The sequence below is a fragment of the Theropithecus gelada genome, chromosome 7b (genome assembly GCF_003255815.1).
Source record: "Theropithecus gelada isolate Dixy chromosome 7b, Tgel_1.0, whole genome shotgun sequence".
Lineage (NCBI taxonomy): Eukaryota > Metazoa > Chordata > Mammalia > Primates > Cercopithecidae > Theropithecus > Theropithecus gelada.
This window is the reverse complement of record NC_037675.1, coordinates 59,856,556-59,872,907: the sequence shown is the minus strand read 5'-3', so window position 1 is coordinate 59,872,907 and position 16,352 is coordinate 59,856,556. Positions and strand designations below refer to the sequence as shown.

Below are 16,352 nucleotides of genomic sequence, written 5' to 3'. Positions count from 1 at the left end.
AACCTCCACCTCCTGGGTTCAAGCAATTCTCCTGTCTCAGCCTCCCAAGTAGCTGGGACTACAGGCACATGCCACAACACCTAGCTAATTTTTGTATTTTTGGTAGAGACGGGGTTTCACCATGTTGGCCAGGTTGGCCTCGAACTCCTGACTTCAGGTGACCCACCCGCCTCGGCCTCCCAAAGTGCTGGGATTACAAACGTGAACCACTGCGCCTAGCAGAAAGGAACATTTTAAATACATGTTAGCCTAGTGTTATAAAAAAAAATAATAAAACCATTATTTTTTGATTGGGGGTGGTAATATACTATGAACTTAAAAATGCTACTTTACTTATTTTTAAAATGTTTTGAGTTAATAGAAAAACAATAAAAGATCTAAAGATATATGTTAACATTTTAAAGAGTTATTAAGGAATCAGAAACCTGTAAGTAATAAGAAACATATTGAAATAATCTTCTAAGAATAAAAATATTTATTCAAGATTCTATTAAAGTATACAAAGAGCGAATTTAGGATTTAAACCAAAGGAACATTTTATTTTTTATTTTTTTTTTGAGACAGAGCCTTACTCTGTAGCCCAGGCTGGAGTGAAGTGGTGCAGTCTCAGCTCATTGCCACCTCTGCCTCCTGGGTTGAAGTGATTCTCCTGCCTCAGCCTCCCAAGTAGCTGGGATTACAGGCGCGCACCACCATGCCTGGCTGATTTTTGTATTTTTAGTAGAGACGGCGTTTCACCATGTTGACCAGGCTGGTCTTGAACTCCTGACTTTGGGTGATCTACCTGCCTCAGTCTCCCAAAGTGCTGGGATTACAGGTGTGAGCCACCTGTGCCTAGCAGAAAGGAACATTTTAAACACATGTTAGCCTACTGTTAAGGCATATTAGCTCAGCGTTGGTTTTTGTTGTTGTTGTTGTTGTTTTGAGACACGGTCTCATTCTGTCACCCAGGCTGGAATGCAGGGGCACAACCACGGCTCACTACAGTCTTGACATCCTGGGCTCAAGCAATCCTCTCACCTCACCCTCTTGAGTAGCTAGGGCTACAGGTGTGTGCAACCATGCCCAGCTAATTTTTTGTATTTTTGGTAGAGATGGGTTTCGCCATGTTGCCCAGGCTGGTCTCAAACTCCTGAGCTCAAGTGATCTGCCCTCAGCCTCCCAAAGTCTTGGGATTACAGGCATGAGCCAGCGTGCCCAGTCATAGCCCAGCAATATTAACAGCCTTGATCTTGATAGTCTACCTCTTAATAGCATGCCTCATAAATAGTTTATTCCAGAAGTTGGAAATTGTAAAATTAAATATAAAATAAAAATTTTAAAGCTTATAAAATCAAAAGTGCCATTTAGTTTGTTTTTACATATATAGTCTTATTCCAAAAGGATTTGAAGTGGTTGGCAGAGGAATGTGTACAGGAGTAACCCTGAACAGAAATAATCCTATAAAGCAAAATACTGATGAATGCTGGGCTTGGTGGCTCACGCCTGTAATCCCAGCACTTTGGGAGGCTGAGGCAGGCAGATCACCTGAGGTTGGGAGTTTGAGACCAGCCTGACCAACATGGAGAAACCACATCTCTACTAAAAATACAAAATTAGCTGGGTGTGGTGGCGCACGCCTGTAATCCCAGCTACTCAGGAGGCGGAAGCAGGAGAATCGCTTGAACCCAGGAGGCAAAGGTTGCGGTGAGCCGAGATTGTGTCATTGCACTCCAGCCTGGGCAACAAGAGCGAAATTCAATCAGACACTAATTTTTTTTTTTAAAAGCTCAAGTGCACAAGGAGTAGAATAAATCCAAGATTACAATTCTACCCTAAAGTTAGAAAAGGCAGGCTTTCTATGGTTAGAGAGAAAAATCTACCAACACCTTTAAATAAAAAATGCTTTAGCTAAAATAAGATTTTGCTAACATCCTTCCAAGGCAGAAAAAACTATGAAAACCAGAAACCAAGGTTGGGGGTTAGGGTGTCACGTTTAAAATGAAGCAGCACTAGGCAACATTTCACCAGCTTTCACCTTGCCCAGAGACTTGTAGATGAATATCAAAAACAAATTAAAATCCACAGAGCAGCATTTCTTCCACTTGTTTAAAGGAAACTATTATAAGCAGAACTGTCCAAAGGGCCATATCAAAGAAAATGTGTTCTAAAGTGAAACCTAAAACATTCCAGTAACCAAATACCTGAGAGAAGCTGTGAGGAAGTGCATGTAGAAGGCTGACACATTTCTGATTTTCCATAGATTCTTGCGGCTTCTATGTTCAGTGAGAAAAAAAATCCCCAGGCAATGGCCCCTACTAGAAGTTAAAGGAATTCTAAATTGCTCTTCAGTAATTCTCAGCCTTGAGTGCCCATTAAAATTACCTGAAAAGGTCTTTTTTTTTAAAATACCAATGCCTGGACCCCATCCAAGATCAATTAAATTGAAATCCCTTGGTACAAGGCCCAGGCATTAGTATTTTTTAAAGCTCCCAGAGGTTCTAATGTGCTGCCAGTGCTGAGACCCACTTAGCAACCTACAAAAAGGCTGAAAAAGTCAAGGATGACTGTAATTACTGTGTGTTTGAAATTCAGTTGTGACAGAAAATGATTTTTTCCGGGAGGTAAATTTTTTTCACTAGTGCTAGGCTGCCTGTCTTTTCATGCGCTTATACCCTGTACTATACAGTACTGAAATCCCTCAAGATAATAAGAACACCACCATCTAGTGAGCACTTACATGGTATCAAGCACTGTGCTGGGCACTACCCAACCCCATCTCCACACACAATCACTAATGCCCATTATTCTGCAAAAATAAGTATTAAACCCATTAACCTGAAACAGCTGATAAGAAGGGGCTTTGTTGGCCCCTATCACAGAGCAAGGAGTTACAGAAATTGGGATTAGAACCTACATGTATCTGATTACGAAGCAATGCTTTTTATTTTCCTTTAATTTTAGGTATTTATGTTGCAAAAGTTAATAGAGTTACATGTTTCACAGGTTTATAAAGATTTATATGGTATACATAAGACATATAAAAATTAATCTCACTGATAATTTTTTTCTATCACAACTGAAGTTCAAATACATAGTAACCGCGATTATCCTTGATTCCTATCACTTAGCCTCTCCTATCACCCAGCCAACAATTCTCCTCCCTGGAGACAAACTTAGCAGTTTCTTGTTTCTATAATACATTTACAAGCAAACACATGTAAGAATATGTGACATACCATACATCTGAATTCCTCCCCACCCCATTTTAAATAATTTCAACAATTGCATAGTTCACACACTATTTTGCACATGGCTTTTTCACTTTAACAGTGCATCTCAGAGATTATTCCATATCAATACATAAACTTTTTAAAGTCTTTTTTTGTAATACATAGTACCCCATTGTACTGATGTACCACCACTTTAAAACCAGTCTATTATTGATAGACATTTAATTTTTTTCTATTTGCTGTTATAAAAATGTCAGAATGAATAACCTTGAACTACCTAATTTTATAAATACATAGATAATTACACCTATAGATTAAATGCCTAGATGTCAAAAGCCATGCCCTCTCCACTACTCTATGCTATCTCAGGATTCTAAGAAACAACTCACAGTCAGACTTATGATGACTTATACTTATTTTATTTAAAAACTTTAAATACCCAAATTATGCTTTTCATTTTATTTAAAAAATTGGAATTTTTTTTTTTCAGAATATGCTCAAAAACCGAACAGTCTGAGAGAGGGTTCTAAGCGAAGGTAAAATTACTTTAAAATCAGTGGCATAAACACTGTGCTGGCTGTCTCTTCCCGTTCAGAAGGTATCTGCCCCCGAAGACTCCACGTCCTCCTGCATCGTGCTGATGCTCAGAGACTGAGAGCAATCCTCGAGGTTCACTGAGGGCAGCGTCATGGACACCTTGGCAGGGGGCATCTGTGAAGCGGAGAGTGGCATTGCTTTCCCACCTGCACAAAGGACAAGTTCATTCAGCTCAACATGCATATCCTGAGTATTCACGTGCTTTATACTTTGCGAAATAATATGGCGGGGGGAGGGATGGGGGATGGATTCCAAATAAGTATTGCATATGAGGGAATCTCTTGTCCCAAGGTGCTCGAACTTGTCAGAGAGGTAAAATACACCTTCCTCCTTTCTACCATCACTCCTAATCAGTCAGAGACAACATTTCAAGAGTATATAAACTAAAAGTTGTGATACAAATGATAAATGCTAAGTAAGATCAAGTAGGGTTAAGGGCCTAGTCTCTGAAATCCAGAATTAACTTCTTGCTGGCTGTGTGGCTGTCAGCAAGTTATTTTACCATTCAAAAGTTCAGTTTCCCATATGTTAAATGGGATAATAGTACCTACCTTGCACAGTATAGTGAGGATAAAATAGTGTCAGTGAAGAGCTCAACAACAGAGCTTAGCACTCAGTAAGTGGTCAGAAACTAAGTGCTCCCATTACCACTAAAAGATGGCCATTATTACTACTGTTACCATTAAGTAAATAGCTAGGAGAGCAATAAAACACTATAATAGCCAGAAATTAAAGGTTTGTGGTTAGCACAAGAACGTGTTTTTTGTTTTCTTTTGTTTTTGTTTTTAAAGAGGTAAGACATGAGTCATGTAAAAGGCATTTGAAGTCAAAGGTTGCCAAGGCACTTTGCTCTTCCTCCTATTCCTAAAAAATGGACTCAAGAGCATGCCATTAATAATGATTTACTGAGTGCCTAAGGGTGTTATGCTATTAGTTAACAGAAGTGATATAAGGTTAGCAATGTCAGAGGAAAAACATACTGCAGTGGTCATCCAAGTATTATTGACACTTGACTTTGGAAAGCGTTTTTCTCTGTAAAATAGACTTCTCTCTCTACTGTAAAGTAGACATTATCTCTACATTTAATGAAATATGAAAAAAAGTTCCCATTCCATGGACTGAGAGTAATATTATAATATCTAATATGAAAGCTGGCTGGTGGTAGAGGGCAGGCAGTTTGGGATAAATAATTCATTAATATGTAAAAAATTCAAAGTTGACTATGTTAAGTGTATGTATCCGCCTATACCTGAATTCACCCCTGTAAGTTTAAAGCACAATGCCTAAGAATATAAAGACTGTCAACTTGGTATTATTTGAAACAAACAAACAAAAATCCCATTTAAAATTTCATGGATTTACCATAGACATAAGAATAATATATACCTTAACAATAAATTACCTTAAACAATCTAACAGACATATTTCAGACAAGAAAGAGTCATAGTAATTTTTCTAAAATCCCTTTATGTTTTTCAAGTAGTTTCTACAGTAATAACATAGAATCTTTCATTAAATTTGTATAGGGGCCACAGTACAATTAGACAGTTCTGGAGATTTTAATGATGACTCAATCACAGCTGTCCAAGATTAGAATACTTATAAAAGGAAAATTCCTTTCATATAAGGAAATTTAACAAAGACTATTTTAAATACTATACCATTCCTTTTTTGTTACTTGTATCAATTTCATTTTTTTATAAAAAGGGAGAGGAAGATTTGGCATCATTACAGCAATATCACAAACTATAATACCATAGTATTTAAAAAGAAAGCAAGTTTTATGTGAATTTAAATAGAATACATATTTTAAATAGGAAAAGACTTTAGCCTTTTCAGTTTGTCAGGATATAATAAAAATGAAATGAATAGACACTAAAAACTATTTTTTTTAATCTTTTTTTTTTTTTTTTTTTTTTTTGAGACAGGTTCTTGCTCTGTCACCTAGGCTGGAGTGCAGTGGCATGATCATGGCTCACTGCAGCTTCAACCTTGCAGGCTCAAGTGATCCTTCCACCTCAGCCTCACAAGTAGTTAGGACCATAGGTATGCACCACCATGCCTGGCTAATTTAAAAAAATTTTTTGTAAAGGGAGGGTCTCCCTATGTTGCCCTGGCTGGTCTTAAACTCCTTTGTCTCAAACTCCTTGGTCTCAAGTGATCCTCCTTCTTCAGCCCCCCAAAGTGCTGACATTACAGATGTGAGTCACCATGCCTGGCCTTAAAAATGTATATAGGACATAAGCATTAATAATATATAATATTTAAATATTCTTATATTTTACAAAGCCATGATGCAGAATACACAAAATAACTCAGGGAAGCAGCCAATATCAGAGCTCACCTCATCAATAAAGTAAAAACTAACACTGGATATAACTAAGTTCTAGAGCAAATTAATTTTCCACTCATACAAACAACTTAATGTTACCTTCTAATTATTATTAAGAAAAACTCCATTCCTTGAGTTATGCATCTGCCAAAAACAACAGTGATACCAAATACTCTTTTCTCTGTTATTTAATTTCACAAAACCACTTTGTATATACCTTCTTTTTCTACTTTGTGCATGAAATTACTGATTAAATTGCTCAATGCTGTAACTAGAGCTATAACTTTTTAGGGTGGGGGGATCTCCTAGAAGTTTCCAAGTCTCAAGGAACATACTGAATTCAATCACTATAAGCATTTCTTGCAATTATTGCCTTATATTTGTATAACAATTCAAATTTTGTAAATACATTTTCCCCATCATATAATCTGATCCTAACAGTAAATCTGGGAAACAGACAAGGCAATTGAGGCCCAGAGACGTTAAGGTGGGCTTCTCCAAAAGCATATATGCACTAACTAAACATCTATATGAATCTTCTGCATGTATGGAGCTAAGAGCATATGCAGATGAAGAAGACAGAGTCCTCATCCTCAAGAAGTTCATCACCTAGTAGGGGAGATAAACATGTATAGGAATCCTTAGTTTAAAGGAAGTGGAAGGTAGCCATTGAGTTGGGACTGAAAAGATGGTGGGAAGGCAATGAAGGAAACAAGAACAACAAAATAAAGTCAAGATAAAGTTAATGTGTTAAGGGAACTCTGAGTATTCTGATATCAAATATTGTTCAGATAGGAGGAATGGTGAGATGAGGCTATAAAGCAAGGCCAGGGCCAAGTCCTGTAAAAGCAGTAAGGAGTCACAAAAGATTTTGAACGAGGAATAATTTGAGCAAATGTATGGTCTAATATCCACCATCTACCAGGAACTTAAACAAATTTATAAGAGAAAAACAACCCCAAAGGACACGGACACTTTTCAAAAGAAGACATACATGAAGCCAGCAAGCATATGAATAAAAGCTTAATATCACTGCTCATTAGAGAAATGCAAATCAAAACCACAATGAGATGCCATCTCATACCAGTCAGAATGGGTATTATTAAAAGACCAAAAAATAACAGATGCTGGTGAGATTGCAGAGAAAAGGGAACACTCATTCACTTGGTAGGAGTGTAAATTAGTTCAACCATTATGGAAAGTAATATGATGTATTCCTCAAAGAGCTAAAAGCAGAACTACCATTCGACCCAGCAATTCCATTACTGGGTTTATACCCAGAGGAATATAAATCAGTCAAACATAAAGACACATATACGCAAATGTTCACTGCAGCACTATTCATAACAGCAAAGGCATGGAATCAACCTAAATGCCCCTGAATGACAAACTGGATAAAGAAAATGTGGTACATATATACCATGGAATACCATGCAGCCATAAAAAAGAACAAGATCATGTCTTTTGCAGGAACATGGATGAAGCTGGAAGCTATCATCCTTAGCAAACTAATACAGGAATAGAAAACCAAATACTGCACGTTCTCACTCATAAGTGGGAGCTAAATGATGAGAACTCATGAACACAAAGAAGGAAACAACAAACACTGGGATCTACTTGAGGTTGGAGGGTAAGAGGAAGAAGAGGAGCAGAAAAAATAACTATTGGGTACTAAGCTTAATACCTGGGTGATGGAATAATCTGTATGACAAACCCCCGTGGCCCGAGTTTACCTATACAGGAAACCTTCTTCACATGTACCCCCAAACCCAAAATAAAAGTCAAAAAAAAAAAAAGGTAAAAAATCATACTAATAGCGTGTGGAAGATAAAGAGAGAGGAGACGGATCTATAAAAATAGTCCATGGAAGAACTAATGGTCCTCAGCAGTGGAAATAGGGTCAAGATATTTTGGATGGAGACTTAGTACTTACAAAGAACCAAGTTTCACTCTGAAATGACAGATTTGGTTGACTGACTAGGCAGTAGTAAGAACGCCAACAAACTTGGGAGCAGGGATGAAGTTTTAAGAACACGTCTCTTTATGACAGGTCAAGAGTAGGGTCCAAATCAGGTCACTTAGGAATGGCCCCACCCAGACTGCTGGTGTGAGGCTTCTGTATGGGAAGGAGTAAAAGGCAGAGGGGATTAAGAGAATGGATTCTGGAACAGGGCAGAGCCGAACTCATTCATCCATCCAACAGATATCAATTGTGCACCTACTATGTGCCTGGTACTGTTCTAGACTCTGGAGAATACAGCAGTGAAGAAAACAAAGGGTCCAACCTCACCGGCCGCACATTCTGTTGGGTTTAGGGGATGAATGACAAGTAAGGAAATAAACATCAAATATAACAGGAAGTGATAAGTACTGTAAAGAAAAATAGGTAAAAGGTAAGAGGGATAGAAAATAATAAGAGACTGAAAAAGTTATGTAACTTCTCTGAACTCCAGTTTTCCCAACTATAAAAAAAATATGAGTACCAACTTCAGAGGTTTTTATGAGGATTCAGCGAGATAATACATTACAAAGTGTTTGTATAGTGCTGGAACATAGAAAGCACTCAAACAGATCAGCTCTTACTTTTATGTATTTGGAAGCCACTATCTAAAAGGCAATGAGGCTCAGGGTGGGCTGCAAATGGTACTCTGCTTTAGAAGGAGGAATAAGAATGTTTCATTGAAATACAATTAAGAAAAAAAAAAGGGAGTGGGGAAAGAGAGAGTGCACTCTGGGAGGCCTCCAAATAGTTATGCTACTTTAAACTCTAGTTAACTGTGTTTTAATCAAGAAGTTATAGCAATACAATGTACCGTCTTATATAAAGGTATTTGCTAATGTACATTTTGAGAATTTTTTTTTTTTGAGATGGAATATCGCTCTGTCACCCAGGCTGGAGTGCAATGGCGTGATCTCGGCTCACTGCAACCTCCACCTCCCAGGTTCAAGCGATTCTCCTGCCTCAGTCTCCTGAGTAACTTGGATTACTGGCATGCGCCACCGCACCCGGCTAATTATTGTATTTTTAGTAGAGATGGGGTTTCACCATGTTGTTCAGGCTGGTGTCAAACTCCTGACCCTGTGATCCACCCACCTCGGCCTCCCAAAGTGCTGGGATTACAGGTGTGAGCCACTGCGCCTGGCCGAAATCTTTTTATTTATTCATTTACACAAGCTAAATCACAGTTTTAGAACTTTGTAAGAGAACTCTTTAGACTGGGAACATTAAAAAAAGCATCACTTAGATTACTGTGAGCCGGCGAAAAGGTAAATTCATAAAAAAATTTAAATTTTTTTAAAGAAAAGATGTAACATTTTAATAAATCACCATGAAAGCAAATATAAATCTTCTACCTCTATTAAATATAGTTTGATGCTTTTCAAGTTTGACTTTTTAAATTTGCACAGTCAAGTCATTACTCTATGATGTAATTGTTTCAACAGCTGTTTTCAGGTCTATAAAAAAGACTATTCCTTGATTCCATGGGTTTGCAGTATGTCATTTAACCTGGCATGCATTTAAGTGGGGCATGCCATGGAGTCAGACCATGCATTAGAAGCTTCCTGAGACATAATACACGTTTTTGACATTTGAAATTCCATTTTTTTGCTTTAAAAATATTTAAAATTCATAACAAAATTTTATATTTTCTGGTTTTGGATGTCAGATTTATAAAACTAAGTAAAAGAAAAACTATAATTGATTCTAAGTAATAAGTTATGTAATGAATGGTAGGATTCCATTCTCTGAATTGTTTTTCCAGTGATAGTGGTGAAATATTAGTTCCTCTCCTGTTAATTGTGGCTGTCTTATTCTGATTGCAGCACTTACCAGACTGCACTGTAATTATTTATGGATCTGTCATTTCTACCAGACAATGCATTCCTTAAGAGCATGCGAAGTCTCTGGAACTGACAGTCTTTGTGTTCTGAGTGACTAGTACAGCAGGTACACCATAAGTATCTGTGACCTTATCACCTTGTATTATTGTTACTAACTTGTAAGTCTGTTGTTTCTGTTAAACATGTGCTCCACTAGGACAGTGACTTTGTCTGATTTATCTCTGCATCCTACAAAGCCTCAGCATGATGCTGGGCAAATAGCGGACCCTGAAATCACTGCTGAACCAAATTGATTTGTTTCTACCTAGAGAGTCTGTGGTTTCTCTTTGCTAACAGCTTGCTTAGATTCACGCTGACCAGATCTTGTCTTTAAAATCAGCCCTGAGTTCCAGCAATGCAGTTGCTTCCCAGCTGTCTGTGAAAATGTCATAGTATTTCAGCTGTGTTTTATTGAGTTCTTGAAGCATTTTTCCTGTCCACCCCGGGCTCATCCACTCTTGCTCCAATCCCTGCGTAAGCAGCTGCTAAACTATCCTGCTGTATTCAATTCTCCTCACATACTTAACCCAGTCGTACAGATTTGCAACATCATAGTCCCAGTGTCTGAGAATAAATGAAAGTCTTGATGAAGAAGGTGCCTTATCATTCGATGTTAAGTATAGTATGCAATATTTTATTCACTTCTGCTTTCCAGAATTAGTCACTATTAAACATTTCTTTCCTTACTCATGTTTTAGAAAGGGTAACTTAAAATGTTACAATGATCTTATCCCAAAATATCTTTTAGGCATATGAATCCTATTACTTTTTTTTGTTTTTCAAATGAGTTGACAAATGCTTATTTTAAAATTTATAATTTAAGGTAAAAACAAAGCAGTTCTTATAGGAAGAATAAATGTTCCGACACCTGTAAAAACAACTCCAATTCTTTTTCCTCTAAAAAGCAATCGTTAATGTGAAAGGTCTGTTTCTTCTTATGCCAGGTTCCAGCTGCTTCACTTTGTTTAAAATGACTTCAAAGTTTAAACACTGTCCTGTCCCAACAAATAACCTCCCCCAGCTGGAATTATCTCGAGTCCTATCCTTAGTGCGCTGAATACCACACCTGCAGCCTTTTAATTCATCATTTTATAAACTTTCCAAAGCCAAAAGATAGGTTTTTTTCCCTGTCCCCTAACTTACACCTTTTGGAGAGCTGAGTTTATAACCTGGGGTGAATTTACAGATATTACAGAAGAATTAAAAATTGCTATTAGTATTTCTACTGTGTTATTATGAGAGAAAGAATCGTAAGGCAATGAAAAAATCTGAACAGCTCCAAGTTCAAGAACTTTTAAAGTAAAACTCTTACCTGTAAATACACATGTGAGGTACGGATTGAGCTCGTTTTGTGTCTGATCCATATCACCTGGTGAAACTACAGAAAAATTTATTTTTTCAGAAGAAAATCAGTTAAGCATAGAAATAATCATGATTCATTCCTATTCACTAAAAGAACACAAACCAAATGCACTCCCACCGTTATTCTCATAAAACCAGGTAAACAGAAGTTTGATCTAGTGGCCTTAATGTAAAGAAGGAAGTTAAACAGCTGAATTTTAATGACTATCAATAGAAAATACTTTAATGGATTATTGTCTTTATGCATCACAGATGAGAAGGGGGGAAGCAAAGGGTCATGAGAAAATCTGAAATTTGTATTAAACAAAGGAAATTCATGGGCCATTTCTTCCAAGGTGAAAAGTTTTCACAGATTCTCTTACGTATGAATTTAATAATTACAAAAAGAGGTTTAGAATCTCCCTTCTTCCTAGGCCAGCCTGGAGCATATTACTCAATGCAATCATAGGAAACAACCCATAAAGCTGTCAGGGAGCACAGAAGAGCAATACACTATTATACCAAAGCAAATTGTTAGTACTGAGATAAAATAGGCTGAGGAAAAACTCTTTTTTTATGGCCAGAGAGTCGGAAAGTTAACTGAGCGAAACCTATAGCACATATAAGTCTCAGGCCAAAAAGATACCTGGATACCAAGGGCACGGCTCTGTTTTGAGGCTGTTAATCTGTGCTGTGAAGTTTAGTCAATTAACAACCTTCTATAACTTATTTCAAACAAATTCTTGGGGTAGGGTGATATGAAAAAAATTATAATGTTGTATAATCAGTATTTCTTTTCTAATTTTCTTTAAGATAAAAATCAGTTATCTCTTAAGCTTCATTTATTTCACAACAATTTCAGGTGGTACATGTACACAATAGAGTGTTATTCAGCCATAAAAAAGGATGAGATCCTGTCTTTTGCAACAATATGGATAGAACCGGAGGTCATTATGTTAGTGAAATAAGCCAGACACAGAACGACAAACTTTGAAGGTTCTCATTTATTTGTGGGAACTAAAAAATAAAAACAGGCCGGGTGAGGTGGCTCATGCCTGTAATCCAAGCACTTTGGGAGTTTGAGACAGGTGGATCACTTGAGCTTAGGAGTTCAAGACCAGCCTGGGCAACACGGTGAGACCCAGTCTCTACAAAAAATACAAGAAGTAGATAGGTGTGGTGGCTTGCGCCTGTAGACCCAGCTACTTGGGAGGCTGAGGTGGGAGGATGGCTTGAGTCTAGGAGGCAGAGGTTGCAGTGAGCCAAGATGGTGCCACTGCACACCAGCCTGGATGACAGAGCCAGACTGGAAAAAGAAAAGAGAAGAGAGGAGAGGAGAGGAGAGGGGAGGGGAGGGGAGGGGAGGGGAGAAGAGAAGAGGGGAGAAGAGAAGAGAAGAGAAGAGAAGAGAAGAGAGAAGAGAGAAGAGAAGAGAAGAGAAGAGAAGAGAAGAGAAGAGAAGAGAAGAGAAGAGAAGAAACAATTTAACTCACGGAGATAGGCAGTAGAAGGATGGTTACCACAGGCTGGGAATGGTAGTGAGAGTGGGAGGGAAGTGGCAATGGTTAATGGGTTTAAAAAAAAAAAAAAAGAATGAATTTGGCCCAGTAATTTGCTAGCACAACAGGGTGACTATAATAAAAAATAATTTAATTGCACATTTTAAAATAACTGAGTATAATTGGATTGTTTGTAACACAAAGGAGATGCATACTCCATTTACCCTGATGTGATTATTACACACTGCACGCCTGTATCAAAATATCTCATGTAACCCATAAATACATATACCTACTGTGTACTCACAAAAATTAAAAATTAAAACAAAATTACACTAAAAATTAAAAAAAAAATTGGGTGGATTTTCATAAGAAGATATTTAAATGAGTAAATTTATAAGCATTCCACATTTCATTATGCTGGGCCATACATTCTCACTGGAGATAAACATTCATGTTAAACTATTATTGTTATACTGTAGAAAACTTACATAGTTTTATAAGGACAAGAGTGTGGACAAATACAAGTTACATATATTTGATATCCACAAATAGACCAAAATTGAACATACAACCAAAAATACAGGTTTTGTTTGTTTGTTTTTTAAATAAATGAGGTCTCATTCTGTTACCCAGGCTGGAGTGCAATGGTACAATCATAGCTCACCGCAGCCTTGACCTTCTGGGCTCAAGGGATCCTGCCATCCTGCCACCTCAGCCTTCCTAGTAGCTAGAACTACAGGTGTCTGTCACCATGCCCAGCTTAACTGTGATATGATTTTAAAAAATCTTTAAATGTATTAGAAGTGCTCACTATGGGCCGGGAGTGGTGGCTCACAAGGTCAGGAGATCGAGACCATCCTGACTAACATGGTGAAACCCCGTCTTTACTAAAAATACAAAAAATTAGCCGGCCGTGGTGGCGGGTGCCTGTAGTCCCAGCCACTCGGGAGGCTGACGCAGGAGAATGGCGTGAACCTGGGAGGCTTAGCTTGCAGTGAGCCAACATTGCAACCACTGTACTCCAGCATGGGCGACAGAGCGAGACTCCCTCTCAAAAAAAAAAAAAAAAAAAAAAGTGCTTACTATGATGTTAACATTTAAATGCTATCTGTGTTCACTTCTCACTCTGTTTCTAAATTTCCAAGAGTTAGAGAGGGAGAGAAACTATTACTGCTTGGTCCCTCCAGTTTAATAGAGCTCCCTTTCAAATTCTACAAAGAACAAACAGTATAAACATGAAAACAAAGGTATCAATACCACCTCAGAGATCCCTTCCATTGAAGAACCACTTGTTTATAGAAAGAATATTACCTACCTAATTGCGTTTATAAAGGATTTTAGCAGAGTATGCCACATAAAGGAAGGGTACATAAATGGTAACTATGACATAAACAAACTCTCCTCAGTCAAAACTGGGGGAGAATCTTGACTTCTGCAGTGATAACTCTTAACAGTTAAAAAAAACAAGCCCCTATCACAATATCAGAGTTGACCACTTTTATTCTTAGAACAAGTAGTGGCTTCATAATTCTCTCTTGTTGATTTACGGGGTTTACTGGAAGGGTGAGTATTGTGCTCTGCAGTTGATGATTAAAGTAGCAAACATGGTCTACAACTAGATCAATACAACTTGAAAACTGCTTCTCAAGTTTGTTCGTTCTTACAATTCTTTATCCTGCTGATCAAAACTGAAAAAAAAAAAAACCATAATACTGGTATTGAAGTCAAAAGAAGAGAAGGAAAATTTTGGAATTATTTGATCTATAAATTTCTATTAACATTTCTATGGAAATTTTGAATGAGCAATGCTGACTAGAAATTGAGTTATATATTAACTATAAATATAATTGGTATTTTTATCTTTACCACTAAAAGCTGACTTGTTAACTGTTACTTAAATGTTTGAAGATACTACAAAATAAAGAACAAGTGATCTTAGATTTGGAAATAGAATTCCAGCCTGGAAAAGCAGGAATACTGGCTGAAAAACCTTTAATTGAAGGCACACAGTGGGTACTGGGATTGCACTACTTGTACACACTGTGCCTTTTCCAAATACTCCCCCTTATTTCAATATTTTAGCTTTTTATTTCAAATAATCATTCAAAATATTATTGCTATATCTGGTGCCAATTGAAAGTAAGCCATGTTATAGTTAGTGTAGAAGCTTTCCAAAAATTAGTATTTTTCAAGGAATACTACACAGCCATAAAAAAGAATGAAATAATGTCCTTTCCAGCAACATAGATGGAGCTTGGAGGCCACTAACCTAAGTGAACTAACTGAGAAGCAGAAAATCCATTACCACATATTCTCACTTGTAAGTGGGAGCTAAATAATGGATACACATGGACATATGGATGGAAATAACAGACAGTGAAAACTCCAAAAGGTGGGGAAGAGGGGGCAGGGTTGAAAAATAACCTATCAAGTACAATGTTACTATTTGAGTAATGGGTACATTAGAAGCCCAATCCCCACAAGTAAGCAATATACCAATATATCCATGCAATAAACATGCACATGTACCCCCTGAATCTAGAAGAAAATAACATTTGTAAAAATTGGTATTTTTAAAAAATAGAAATTTGGGCTTTATAATAGTTATACTCTTATATTAAAAAAAATTATTGTGGGCTTGAAAGCTTACCTTCTGACTCTTTAATGCTATTTTCAGTAAGAGTCACTGGTATAGCAATACTTACATCTGTAAATCTTTATAGTATTATTTTAAACAAATTCTTTATGGATTATCTAAGAAAACAGCATAAAACTATAGGGCTGTTAACGGCAAAACAAGGATATAAAGATAAAGCGCCCCAAAATGTGAATTTTTTAACCCACAAAACAACACAAATTTTTAAAGGGATGATGTCCAGAATTTAAAACAAAACCTAATAAGGAGACATCTAAAATTAGTAACAGTCAGAATAGCTGCATTTTTATACTAATTTGAGTTCACTAAAAAAAAAATTAAAAATCCAATAAATTATTAGGGTACTTAAAAATATATAAAAAGAAGTTAGTACTTGTTAAATAACCTGGCCATATCCTCCAAATTAAGTTACTCATTGGCTCTAGTAGGTATACCAACTCTCTTAAATAATAGCATTTTCAGAAATAGGATCCTGGCAGCATAAAAGTATATATCCCACTGCCAAGAAGTTGACAGTTAATTCAGAAAATAGATGACCCACCTATCCTGAATGCAAATCACAATTAACTTGAGTAATGTACATTCAATTATTAAAGCTCATTAAAAGGCATTTAAGTACTTGACTGTATTCCTGTTGGTGTTATGACAGAGAGAGTGCCTGCCTTTTAGGGGCAAGAATGTCTAGAGGGACATTCCAGCATTAAAATTTGGTTGAGAACTGAGAGACTCTATGTTTTAATAGACAACTTTATCTACAACTCACTTCCTGTTAGTTGAACAGCCTGTGAAACAGCTACTAAAACAAATTCCTCTCAGATCATTCTTTATAA

General features: G+C 37.0%; 1 protein-coding gene across 7 annotated transcripts in view; it reads right to left on the bottom strand.

Moving 5' to 3' along the window:
* Positions 1-3,614: 3,614 nt before the first annotated feature.
* The window catches only part of KIAA0586 (KIAA0586 ortholog), a 123,136-nt gene continuing 110,398 nt past the window's right edge, over positions 3,615-16,352 (bottom strand). For 3 of the 7 annotated variants that reach the window (XM_025392612.1, XM_025392614.1, XM_025392615.1), the window contains 2 exons: positions 11,336-11,401; positions 3,615-3,955 (listed from right to left, as the gene is read on the bottom strand). In XM_025392612.1, coding sequence (XP_025248397.1) covers positions 3,804-3,955; positions 11,336-11,401 — 218 coding nt within the window. In that variant the 3' untranslated portion in view covers positions 3,615-3,803. Of the gene's footprint in view, positions 3,956-7,825; positions 7,913-11,335; positions 11,402-14,348; positions 14,555-16,352 lie in introns of those variants that run through there. The other 4 variants (XM_025392613.1, XM_025392616.1, XM_025392611.1 and 1 more) reach the window with 3 other exon arrangements.